The following is a 12,700-nucleotide window of genomic DNA, read 5'->3' as shown; positions in this document are numbered from 1 at the left end:
GACTCTAAGATCAACCTCCATTTCTAGTTTCCCCCCGTTTGTTGCTAAGAGCTGTCAAATGCTTCCGTTTGATGGGGGGGTTGTGATGCACAACCAAGTTATGAAATGGAATCTTCTTGATGAGCAACACATCACCGCGACGTTCCCTTGGTTCCTGAGGCTCTGGTCTAGGCTCTGCCCCAGGCAGGGAGGGGAGGATGTGTATGGGGATGACTCAGGCAGGGAAGGAAGAGATGGGCAGGAGCTAAGTGCTGACATCCTCGTTTCTAGCAGGGGCGCGGGCAGCAGATAAAGGTAACTGTAGGCTGTATCTCACACCGGAATGGCTTGATAGCTTAAAGAGTCTGTTTTGGGAGGCCTGGGGAAGTCAAAAGAGAAAGGATCTGAAGGCTGGCCTCTAGCTCAGGGAGTGATGAACTAGGAGTGGAGAGCAGTGGGCCTAAGGAGGCAGGACGGGAATGAAGGATTTCCTGGGGGTGTGTGAGGGCTCCCTGAAGCTGGGGAGGTGGGTGGCGAGGCTTCGGAGCCAGAGGTGATAGAAGCTTTATTTCATCTTTAGGGCCCCACTGTGAGGCAGTTTATCATTCTCCGTCCTCACTGTAGAGGTGACCAAGCAGCCTAAGTCTTTCAGAGTGATGACAGCCAACTTCTGAGCACCTACTATGTGCCCTTTATACTCCCTCCTCCTCTCCCTCCCAAGTCCGGCTCCCCACCATGCTCTGGCAAAGGCTGGGTCCGCTTGGGCTGGAGCTGGATGCCCCAGGTGCCTTCCCCTCCCACGGCTCTTTCTGTGCGTCTCGGGCAGGACGGTCAGGATCTGCTCCTCCGTGTGCCTCTCGGGCCTCAGCCACTCAGCAGAGCACCCACAGTTGGCTCAGGGGCTCCAGGGGACCCCGAGTCTCCTGGGAGCAGAGCTGCCTGAACCGCGGGCGGGAGATCTCTGGACCCAGAGAGTGGTTCCCTTGTAGCCCAGTCTCGAACTCCCACGTCTCTTGCTCTGGCGCCATCTCCATAATCGTCCCTTGATCCTGTGTGCGCCGTGGACCAGAGTTCTAGCTGCTGCCCGTGGTACAGCCATCCTAGCCTGGACTCGCTCCGGAGAAGGCCCACACCCGCGGCAGGCTTTCAGGGGCACCCTGCAGCATAAGAAAAAGCATTCTGTTTTCCGCGCTCACTGAACACACTCAGCTTCGCCAAGGAGCCAAACCCTGCAATCCCTTCTTCTCCATCCCTCCATCCGTCTCTAGGATCCTGTTCCACTAAGAGTCATGCCTTTGAGAGACTTGCAGTCTGGTGGACAGATACGTATGGTGCTTTCCACGATACTAGACAAAGGCTAAGAAAGAAAACAAAACACAGCAGGAGAAAAAATGTCCCCGGGGCCCACAGGAAGTCACTAGCTTCCAGTATCAGAGCCCAGACGCGAGCCGCACTCGGTGTGATGTAAGCTGCCTGTTTCCAGTGACGTTTGCAGTGACGGATTCCAGCGCACGGGAGAGGCAGCCTCCGACCAGGTGGACCCCTCCACCGTTTCTCAAATTTCTGTAGTGGCCACAGCAAAAGGAACATTTTAATTCCATCGAGGGAATAATTCAAAGGCCCCGGATCTGCAGCAGCGCCCTGGATACAGGGCCGCCAGGAGCAAGACGGGGGTCTCCGGGAAGGCGTCCAGCGTCAGGAAGGTCTAACGGGGAAGGAGAGGGGCCCCCGGGGGTTCCCCAGCTGGATGTCCCCGCCAGCCTCACTCTCCTCCCTGGAGCACCGCCCCCTCCGCCGCCCCGCGCTCCCTGCACTGCCCGGACGACACCTGCCGCGGGGACCCGGACCCCGCCACGTCCAGCGGTGGGGGAGGGGAAGGGGAGCGGGGCGCGCGAAGGGGGGAGGAGCCCCGCCCAGTGATGGGGAAGGGGAACCGAGCCCAGCGGAGGAGGAAGGGAGGAGCCCCGCCCAGCGGGGGTGGGAGAGGGGAGGGAGCCGCGCCCAGCGGAGGGGGAGGTGAAGGGGAGTCGTGCCCAGCAGGGGAGGGGAAGGGGAGCCCCGCTTAGCAGAGGGGGAGACCATGACATCCTATCTGAAAACCTACACGAAGTGGATGGTCTCCTAGCAAAATGTAAATTACGAAAATTGTGTGTAGGAGCTAAATGTGCAATTCAGGGGTGGGCGATCACAAGAAAGTGCTACAGAAGAATTACATTCAGATGTCACATGAAGTACTACTTTTTAGGAAAACAACATTTTTAAAATGGGAACCATTAAAATATTTGACTAGAAACCAGCCACCAAGTTTAATTTGAAATAAATGGCTACCTCTCCCAAGCAAAATAGAGTTTAACCTGTTTTTTTCCCCTGCAATATATAGTTTATGGTTATGTGTAAAGGGGAAAGAAAAGCAAGAATATTACACTATGCTCTTGTGATGAATATAGTTTTCAATAATACAACTAGACAGTTATAAGCATGGACACTCATTTGTTGAACAAAAATATATATGTAAATCTGGGCCTGGGTTGAAGGTGAGCAAATACAAAAAAAATAGTTCCTTGTTTTTGGGAAGCTGAAAGGGTGGGATGCCTGGGTGGCTCAGTCGGTGAAGTGTCTGCCTTCAGCTCAGCTCATGATCCTGGGGTCCTGGGATCGAGTCCGCATCAGGCTCCCTGCTCAGTGGCAAATAAAATCTTTAAAAAAAAGAGTACATTGAAAAAAAGAAGAAGCTAAAAGGCTATGTAGTTGAGAGCATGATGAAAACAAGAGAATATACATAAAATATCTGCAGTATAATAATGGCTCCGGGGAGAAACAAAGGACTTTGGCCAGTTCAAACAAGTCCTGCTTGAGTGTTTGAATTTTTCTTACAATGAACAATGTAAAAAAAAAAAAGTGCCAAAGCATTTCCCTTTAAAGACCTGAGTGTGTGCTGGGCAGAACCCATCAGACGTGTTACCTGCATTTGTTTGTTTATTTTTAAAAGATTGTATTTATTTATTTGACACAGAGAGAGAACAGCAGGGGGAGCGACAGAGGGAGAGGGAGAAGCAGACTCCCCGCTGATGGTGGAGGAGATTGGAGCTCTGACCGAAATCTTTGCCACGGTCACCACCAACGTAAAGTCTCCTCCCTGTGTGAATCCTCTGGTGTATCACCAGGTGTGAGCTCCTGCTGAAAATCGCCCCACACTCCTTACGCTTACAGGTTCTTCCTGGGGTATGGGTTTCCTGATGCCGAGTCCGTCCTGACTTCTGTTTGAAGGTCTGGCCACGTGCCCCCTGCTCTTATAGCAGCAGCTGATGTGTGGCAGGTGGGCTCAGATGGCACATTCTCACTTCCTCCTGATGTGCAAGCTTTCCCTCTCCTACACGGGTTTGGTTAAGGGGAATGCTCACTTGGCTGAAGCCCGTGTTCCCCTCAAAAGGGGACTGTAGCCGTCCGGCCTCTGATGGGTCTGCCCGCCGCCTCTCCAAGCTGCTCTCACATTCACTGGTGCGAGAATTTAGACCCGTGGGCATCTGTACTGGGTGTCCTGAGTCTCCCTTCGGAGATTTCCTGTGTTAGCTTCCATTCCTTGCTCTCGGTTTTCCTTTCATTATCTGAACCGTATTAAAAGTATAAATAGTCTTCTCACGCTAGGAGAAAAGAAATTCCTAGAAGGGGAGGCAAGTGATCAATGTAAAAACATTCCGATGTTTGGATTGAGCTTCTAAGTCCTCAAAAATGGTTCTGTAATCTGGGAAAGAGATAGGCTTCTAAACCCTACTTTGGCGTCTGTGGTCTGTACAAACATCCCCAAAGCTGGCTGATTGTCAGAGACACCCCTGGAGAGCTCTGAATCTTTATGTGGGTCCACCTCATTCTTCTCTCTGCAGACCGCCTTCCTCCTTTACTACTTCAGCTCCTGGGTCTTAAAACGTCCTTTATTTAAAAGACCAGCCCTGGCTGAACTAGATTTTCTGAGTTCCAGAATCTCAGAAAAGAGGGTCCAGTTGTTCCAGCTTAGGGCAAGAGGCAGGCAGGGGAGAGAGTGGGGCTGTGTGGGGGTCACACATGGTGAACTTGGTTGCTGGGGACTGCACCTCTATGGGTGAGAAGGACAGTCAGGTGGATCGTGGTGAGCAGCCTGGATACTTCAAAAGTTGCTTATGACATGAGTTGTTTTTTTTTTTTTTAAGATTTTATTTATTTATTTGACAGGGAGATAGTGAGAGAGGGAACACAAGCAGGGGGAGAGGGAGAGGGAGAAGCAGGCTTCCCGCAGAGCAGGGAGCCCGATGCAGGGCTCGATCCCAGGACCCCAGGATCATGACCCGAGCCGAAGGCAGACGCCCAACGACTGAGCCACCCAGGCGCCCCTGACATGAGTTTTTTTGCCTGAGACTTGAGACACTGAGTGACAGTTTGATCTTCTTGGTCACTTAGTGGATATAATCAATAGGTAGTTGTGGGGGGAGATGGCAAGTAGGTTTTGTCTCTAGTGTCAACTAGGAGGGATTGAAAAGCTTTTGCCTCGAGCATCCCTTTAAGTGCTGCGGCTGTGTTCGGGCTCAGTAGGAACAGAACAGTTGACTGGCTGTGACCACCCCCGTGGGCAGAGCCTAATGCTAATTGGCTGTGAGCACTCAGACAGGCAGAGCCTAATGCTGATTGGCTGTGGGGACTCAGACAGGTGGAGCCTAATGCTGATTGGCTGTGGGGACTCAGACAGGCGGAGCCTAATGCAGATTGGCTGTGGGGACTCAGACAGGTGGAGCCTAATGCTGATTGGCTGTGACCGCCCAGATGGGCAGAGCCTTACGCTGACTGGCAATGACCGCCCAGGTGGGAAAAGCCTAGTGCTGATTGGCCATGACAGCCCAGATGGGTGGAGCCTAATCACCAGGCTTCGTGAGCTCCAGGGTTCCGCTTGGCCCCTCCAGTTCTCAAACCCATCTGTGTCCCCTTGCAAAGCCCTGGGTCGAGACAAAACCACTGCCCCTACAGTCCCCTGACCTTTTGCAGTAGAGTTCCTCCCCGCTCAGGCCACCTCTGCGCTGTGCCCTGGTGCACGCTCTGATTCTGTCCCTGACACCTGCTCTCCTATCTCCTGGGGTTACCAGAGGACACCCCGCTTTCTCTGCGGGACACCCTTCTCTGGCCCTTGTTTCCTGGCGTCCAGCTATCCTCCTGTCATTGTGGCTTCCTCCCAATTCGTGGATCTTTGCAGTTAGCATCATCACACATGTGTAAGAACGAGAAGAGGGGGAGACATACATATAAAGCACATCCCTAACGGGAATCACCCCTAAAGTATGTAAAGCAGATTTAGACCTGTCCCTGGACCAGGGCTGAAATGGCTCCTTTCATGAAGAATTTAGTTCTGGGGCTGTTGCCATGGTGACTTCTAATGACTTTAATGACAGTAGACATCCCCTAAAACATTGTCCAGTGATTACATCCCGGGGACCACATCCAGTGTCAACTTGGAGTCAGAAGGATGGCCTGTACGTCTTCCTGCCTCCAGATGCTTTCCAGTGATAAACACCTTGACAGTGCAATAAGAATGGCCTCCCTCAGGCACGCCCTGGGTCCCTTAGGGTTCCGTCACCTCTGAGTCCTGTCTGTGGGCTCTGTCGCCGCGCCCCAGCCCCTCCCCGGGGTGCAGCCGCTGGTGTTTAAGGAAGGCCGTGCGCCCCCCCGAAGGCCTTCCCACAGGTGCCGCATTCAAAGGGTCTCTCTCCAGTGTGGATCCTCTGGTGACTGAGAAGGTGGGAGTTCTGGCTGAAGGCCTTCCCACATTCGGGGCAATTGTAGGGTTTCTCTCCTGTGTGCACACGGTGGTGTTTAATGAGGTTGGAGCTGCCCCTGAAGGACTTCCCACATTTAGCACAGGGGTAAGGCTTCTCCCCGCTGTGGATTCTCTGATGCCTTGTGAGGTCTGAGCTCTGCTGGAAGGATTTCCCACACTCTGCACATGCATGGGGCTTCCCTCCTGCGTGAGTCACCCGAAGTCCCATGAGGTCCGAGCTGCCCTGGAAGGTTCTGGCACGCTGGTCGCGCCAGTGCGCTCTCTCTTCCCCATGAGTTTCCCACTCGTCCCCAGGTGCCTGGTCCTGGCTCAGTGTCCTCCCGCGTCCTTGGGGTTTCTCTGCAGCATGAAGCCTCTGGTGTTTGAGGAAGGCTGTGTGCCAGATGAAGGGCTTCCTGCAGGCCCCGCACTCGTAGGGCTTCTCCCGGTGTGGATTCTTCGGTGCTGGACGAGGAGTGAGCGCTGCTGGAAGGCTTTCCTGCACTCGCCGCACGGATACGGCTTCTCCCCAGTGTGGATTTTCTGGTGTGTGAGCAGGTGTGACCTCTGGCTGAAGGCCTTCCCGCAGGCCCTGCACTCGTAGGCCTTCTCGCTGGTGTGGATTATCCAGTGCCGGATCAGGTCTGAGCTTCCCCGGAAGGTTTTCCCACACTCCGTACACTCATAGGGCTTCTCCTCCCTCTCAGTTCTCTGCTGTCCCAGCCGGCCCACGTCCTGGCCCGCGTGCAGCCTCTGGTGCTTGAGCAGAGCCATGTGCCCGCTGAAGGCCTTCCCACACCCGCCACATGCATAGGGCCTCTCCCCGCTGTGCAGCCTCTGGTGCTCGGTGAGGCGCGCACGCTGCCTGAAGGCCTTCGCACACTCAGGGCATGCGAAGGGCTTCTCCCCGGTGTGGGTCCTCTGGTGTGTGGCCAGGTGTGAACTCTGGCTGAAGCTCTAGCCGCACTCATAGCGCTCGTACGGCTTCTCTCCGGTGTGAACTCTGTGGTGGATGACCAGGTCCAAGCTCTGGCTGAAGGTCTTGCCGCATTGGTGGCATGCGAAAGGCTTCCTGCCACCGCCATGGGTCCTCCGGTGCAGGACCAGGCTGGAGCTCCCGCGGAAGGCCTTGCCACACTCCTGGCACTCATAGGGGTTCTCGCCACTGTGGATCCGCTGGTGCCTGGCCAGGTTGGAGCTCCGGTTGAAGTTCTTCCCACACTCGCGACACAGCTAAGGTTTCTTCCCTGTGTGAATTCTCTGATGAATAATAAGATTTGATCTCTGGTTGAAGTCCTTCCCACATTCGTCACACATAAAGGGTTTCCTTTCCGTGTGAATTCTCTCGTGGATGATCAGGTTGGAGCTCCGGTTGAACGTTTTCCCACATTCCTGACATTGATGGGTTTTCTTCATGTTACCAGTTTTCTGGCACTGGGTGACCTCTGATGTCTGCTGGAATCTCTCACCACAGGCTTCTTTGCTGTGGGATCTTTCTCCTGCAGCAAGTGTTCTTTCTCTCCCATTACACCCGTGGCCGCTCTCTCCTGCGATGGCTTTTGCGGGAATGAGATTCGCTTCCTTGATAGCTCTCCCTTGGGAAGCGGGGAGCCCCCCCTGCATCCTGTGAGGGGCTCACCCAACGCCTCAATGACCCGACCACAGGGTCAGCAGCTTCAACCAACCCATGCTCCTGACGGATCAGTCTCTGGCATCCTTCGGATACAACCCTTGCTGGATCTATGTCTCCAGGAATGTCCATCTTTGACTTCTGGTCCTTTATGTTATTCCTGATCTCTGGATCTGAAATGATAAGTAGACCATGCTAGCATTCCTAAAATACAAACATCACCTCTTCCCTCATACTGAGAAGTTGAAGAGGGAGGAATAAAGAACTGAGAAGAGGACTGTGTCCTGGCTGGGGCTGAGATTCGGACCTTTTTGGAGATTGTGGCCACCACCGGAACACTCCCCACTTATGCCTGCTCTCTAATAAATATATACAATTTTTAAAAGAAAAAAAAATGAAGTGGTGCATGAGCGCCAGGAGGAGAACTCGCTTCCTTTTCCTTTTCCTGTGGCCTTGCACTGTCCCTCTGGCACCGTCCACAGATAAAATCTAAACCTCGTGCCCACTGGCCAAGGAGAAACGGTACAGATCCAGTAACACAAGCAGGACAGAGAAGGGCGGAGGAGGAGGTGAGAGCCCAGTCCTTCCAGAACACCCGGGCAAACCTGGAACTGTGCCCCCCCACCCTGCCATCCCCCCAAGATGAGGCTGGATGCCCTTTGGCACAGACCGCAAGCACCCTGCCACCAGGCATCAAAACCACTGGGAATCCTCGATCCTCTGATGCCAATGATCCCTTTACAGACTCTCCTTGTTTGTGTGTTTCACCCCAAACTCAGAGAGTAGAGAGCATATGGACGCCCCCCTCCCCCGGTGGGGCCAGCTCTGCCTCCCGCAGCATCTCCTCCCCACAGAGCTTCCATGGAGTGCAGGCCCGGGGCCCAGCATCCTCCGTGACCTGCTCACAGCCACATCCCACAGCATCCTGAATTCCTGAAACAGAAGCCCCTGCTCGGGAACCACCCAGGAGAGAGCAGCAGACACTTGGTACCTTCCCTTCTCTCCTTCGAACTCCGCTATGTCGCTCATCACCCTGGCTCTCAGCGGCCAATCCTGTCCTTGCTTTAGAAAGGTGAGACCACGGGGTGAAACCCCTGCGTCGCCCTGTCTTGTCAGTGACTCCGCACTCCGCTGTATTTCTTCTCTGCCGCTCCCCAGTGCTGATCTGCCCTCTGAGCCCTGCTGTGGGCCGCGCACTGCACTAGGTGGGAAGTAATGAGCACCATGCAGGACAATACCAAGGACAGAGTCCCTCTCCTTGAAGAGCCCATGCTGGGCTGGGGGCTCACGAAGGGTACGCACGGGGTGCCGTGAGACCTTGCAGAAAGAGCACATCCTTGAGGGGGGACAGGCAAGGAAACTTCTGGAAGGACAAAGCTTCTAAGCTGAGGCCTCAGAGACCACCTGAGATAACCAGACTTCCCGCGAGGCTGCAGCACGTGCATGGGTGGAAGGTGAGGGAAGCCACCAGCGTCCATGCATGCACCATGTGACTGAGCCCAGGATGCGGGACGGCAGAAGACGGAGCTGGGAAGGGCTGGTCAACTCGTGGAGGACCAAGAGGTTTGGGCTTTCTCCTGAAGGCCATGGGAAGCCCCTGAAAGTGTTAATGCAGGAGAATGGTGTAAGCAGATTTATGGTTTTAGAAGACTGTTCTGATCATTTTCTGGGGGATGGATGTTGGGTCAAGGCTGCAAGCGGGGATATCAGGCAGGAAACCACAGCAGTGGTCTGCTTGGAGCCAGGGAGGGCCCCAGTGAACTCCGGGCAGAGGGCACGGAGGGATCGAGTCCGTATGTCAGAGAAGCAAGACCTGGTGCTGTCCTAGACAGACGGGCCGAGGGGACAGGGCAGGCATTAAGGATGGCATGCACGTTTCTAACTTGGGCAACCACCTGAATTGGGTAGTTGGAGGCAAAGGCCGGGTGAGGGGGAGGCAGTGGGGGAAATAATTTCAGAGGTGTTGGAGATACCTGTGAGGCATCCGGGAGAAATGTCTGCAGAGCCGACGGGTCAGCAGGTCAGGAGCCCAGGAGGAACATCTGGAAGGCAGGCAAAGATTTCAGAATCATCACGCAAGTAGCATCTAAAGCAGAAAAGTGTCACTAGTTACGGCTTGGAGACCTGAGCAGAGCACAGGGTGCGGGAGCGAGCAGAACCAAGTTAGAATCCCGGCATCTTAATCTCCCTCAACCATCCTCCCCTCGATGTCCAACAGAAGGAAGAGCACTTGTCCCACAGTGTCATCATGCCGACGAAGGCCCCCAAGGTGGACAGTGCACACCACGACTGCGTAAGCTTCTCAAGAAACTCCACGGGGCTGGGGGCTCCGTCTGTTTTCAGTGTTGGAACAGGGCCCCGAATATAGCAGGCGCTCAATAAAAAACTGCAGAATAAGTGAGCAGGATACCCCTTGACCCAATAATTCCTGAAATCCTTTTCTCCCTTGGCTTCCACAGTGGGTGATATTCCAACCACTTTTGTACTATCTTTACCCATTTCTCTGTGTTACATGCGTTATGGAGGCCCAGCCCCTCGTCCTGTCTTTCTGTGACTTATCAGTGGCCACACCCCCTCTGGCTCCCGTGATCTCCTTTGTCCAGGATGAATCATGATCTGGAACTCCTATTCCTCACCCACATTTTCGTCTACACTCACTGTGCATTTCTAGTCCTGTGTCTTACTGGATTGTGAAGCAAATGGATAAAGATGAACTCGTCATTTTACACTTATTCCCCTTTCTTACTATCCCTTTCTGCCAAATGACCCGTTTTCGTTGAACAAGTATTTACCGTGATCCTACGGCGTCCAGGCACCATTCTAGACCCTGGAATGCCGTGGTGAACCAGACAAGGTCCCTGCCCTCGTGGGGTCTGGCGTTCCAGGGGCTTCTAGGCCAGAGACACAGTCGTTTATGCCACCTAAAATGTGGTCCACACACCAGCACCATCAGCCTCTCCCAGGAGCTTGGTAAAAATGCCAATTCTCCAGCAGCATCCCAGACCCACTGAGTCAGACTGCGGGGAGGGGGCCCGGCAGTTGGTACCTGCCAAGCCCTCCAGGAGACACAGGTGGGCTATGACTTCATCTTGGACTCCCCTCTTTCCATACCTACGAACTCTGAAAACTCCTCCTTTGGCCCTCTCCAACCCCATCTGAGTCCAGAACCTTCTCACCTCGTGCTTGGATTGCTTGGAAAATCTCTGATAAATCTGCTTTCTGGTTCCAACTGGTAAAGCTAATGCTGTTGAAGTACTTTTCTCAAATCCTGCTTTCCCTGACGACAATGATCGAAAACTTACCGTGAATTTTTAAATCATCTATTAAAGGAAATGATAGCGCCTCTTGACTTCCGAGCTATGTTATTCCCTCGGGCTTCTGTAACAAAGTACCCCAGGTTGGGTGGCTTCGAGCAGAACTTCGTTCTCTTGCAGTCGGAGGTCAGAAGTCTGAAGCTAAGGTGCCGGCAGGTGGCTTCCTTCTGTGGGCTCAGGGATCGCCTGCACCCCTCCCCCCCAGCATCCGGTGATAGCAGGCAGTCCTTGTGTCCCTTGCTTTGTAGATGCATCACCACAATCTCTGCCTCCCTCTCCACGTGGCTTCTCCCTGCTTTGGTCTCTTCACGTGGCCCTGTTCTTATAGGGACACCACTCATATTGAATCGGGGGGTGGGGGGAAGGGAGCTGTTCTATTCCAGTATGACCTCACCTTAACTAATTACATCTGCAACGATCCTATTTCCAATAAGGTCCCATTCTGAGCTAGTGGGGTTAAGATGTCGATATACTGAAGGGACACAATTGGGGTGGGGGGGACACAATTCAACACGTAACAAGAGCCCTCCTCTATGATTCACCTAAGAGCAAAACTGCGCTTCAGTGTCCCCAACTTCCCATACACTGTGCTTCTCCCCGCGCTGTCCCTTTGCCTCCCACTCTTCTGCTCGCGATGCTGCTCCAGGTCTCCCTCATCTACACCGGGAACCCAGAACCCAAACAGCCACAGGCCAGGCACTTCATCAGAACGAATGAAGGAAGCTAGGTGATTATCCACGACAAAATGATACGTTGCTTCCATGTCAGGGAGACGGTGGAGATTAGTGGGGACTGGGGCTCTGGAAATTGGATGCCGAGTCTGAAGGTGGAGCTCCTCAATTCCTGCTCAGTGCACCGTGTAGACATGGGGGGGGGGGGCGTTGCGTGTGGACACGTCTGAGCTTTCAATACATGCTAAAGTCTCGATCTTGTGTGAGCAGATGTGAAAGACATTTCCTCATTTTAAAATGCTGGCCTCGGATTAAAATAAAATCCAAGGGCATGAGCGGGGAAAATGCTGTCTACAGTCCTACCTGGCCCTGGGGCCATCATTCTTCAGCCCGTGACCTTCGCAAATACTTCCCACAGCTGCAGGCCCACCTGTTGGCACCTTCTAACCATTTCAATCTTTTTAAAGTCATATTTGCGTGCATGCGTTACAACGATAGAGCCCCTGCCTAGAGAGGGACCCGGAGACTTGCACACTCAGGCACACACGTGAAACAAGTTAGTAAGCACCAGCTCAACGAGCTAAACGAGATGAGAAGCTCAGAGATGCGGGTGGCAACTCTGGAAGGCTTCCCAGAGGAAGGGGCTTGTGAAGCCACTCATAAAAGGATGGGCAGACCTTTACAAAGAAGAGACTGGCCTAGACCTCGCCCCCCTCCTCTGAGCTCCCAGGTTAGGAACATTTCAGATCAAGTAGGACAACACGTCCGGCCCGCACAGCTCATCCCTGTGGTTCGGTCTGGTCCCCCATCGCGGCCCTCGGTCACCCCCGGAGCCCAGAAACGAGGTCTTGCGCAAAGGCTCCGGGCACAGCGCAGGGCAGGGAGCGGGGGCAGCCTGGGCCTGGGGGAGAGGCAGCGCGCTGCCCCCCAGGAGGGAGCTGGAACCCACCAGGGTACGGAGAGGCGGCAGCGGATGGTCGTGGCGGCGCGCGCCGGGAGCCAGAAGGGGACCCAGCCCCGCCGTCCCCGAGGCCCAGCCTCTCCCCACTGGCCGGCCTCCAGGGGTCTGCTCTGCGCCCCGCTTCCCCGGGCGGGGGGGGGTTAAGGTGCCCGGGCGCCGGGACCCCCGGCTCTGCGCACGCAGCAGGTCTCACCTCCAGGCCACCCCAGCCTCCCGCTCCGCCGCGGCCCCCTCACGGCGGCCATCGCGCAGCCCCGGCTCGGCCCGCGTCAGGAGCGCTCCCCGAGCCGGCGGTCCCCCCACCCCCGCCGCCAGCTGCCGCGGCGGACATCGCCCGCCCGCTCGGGGGTCTCCTCTGCGCAGGCTCGG

General features: G+C 54.8%; 1 protein-coding gene across 1 annotated transcript; it reads right to left on the bottom strand.

The window, feature by feature from the left end:
* Positions 1–4,717: 4,717 nt before the first annotated feature.
* ZNF594 (zinc finger protein 594) lies at positions 4,718–7,517 on the bottom strand. Its single transcript, XM_034989294.1, is given in 3 exon segments — positions 4,718–6,199; positions 6,202–7,373; positions 7,375–7,517. Coding segments are annotated over 3 exon segments (1,872 nt in total). The 3' UTR covers positions 4,718–5,642.
* Positions 7,518–12,700: the final 5,183 nt, after the last annotated feature.

This window comes from Mirounga leonina, unplaced genomic scaffold (assembly GCF_011800145.1).
Source record: "Mirounga leonina isolate KUSES-001 unplaced genomic scaffold, KU_Mleo_1.0 Mir_488, whole genome shotgun sequence".
NCBI classification, from domain to species: Eukaryota; Metazoa; Chordata; class Mammalia; order Carnivora; family Phocidae; genus Mirounga; species Mirounga leonina.
The sequence above is the reverse complement of the archived record's forward strand: the minus strand, read 5'-3'. Positions and strand labels throughout refer to the sequence as shown.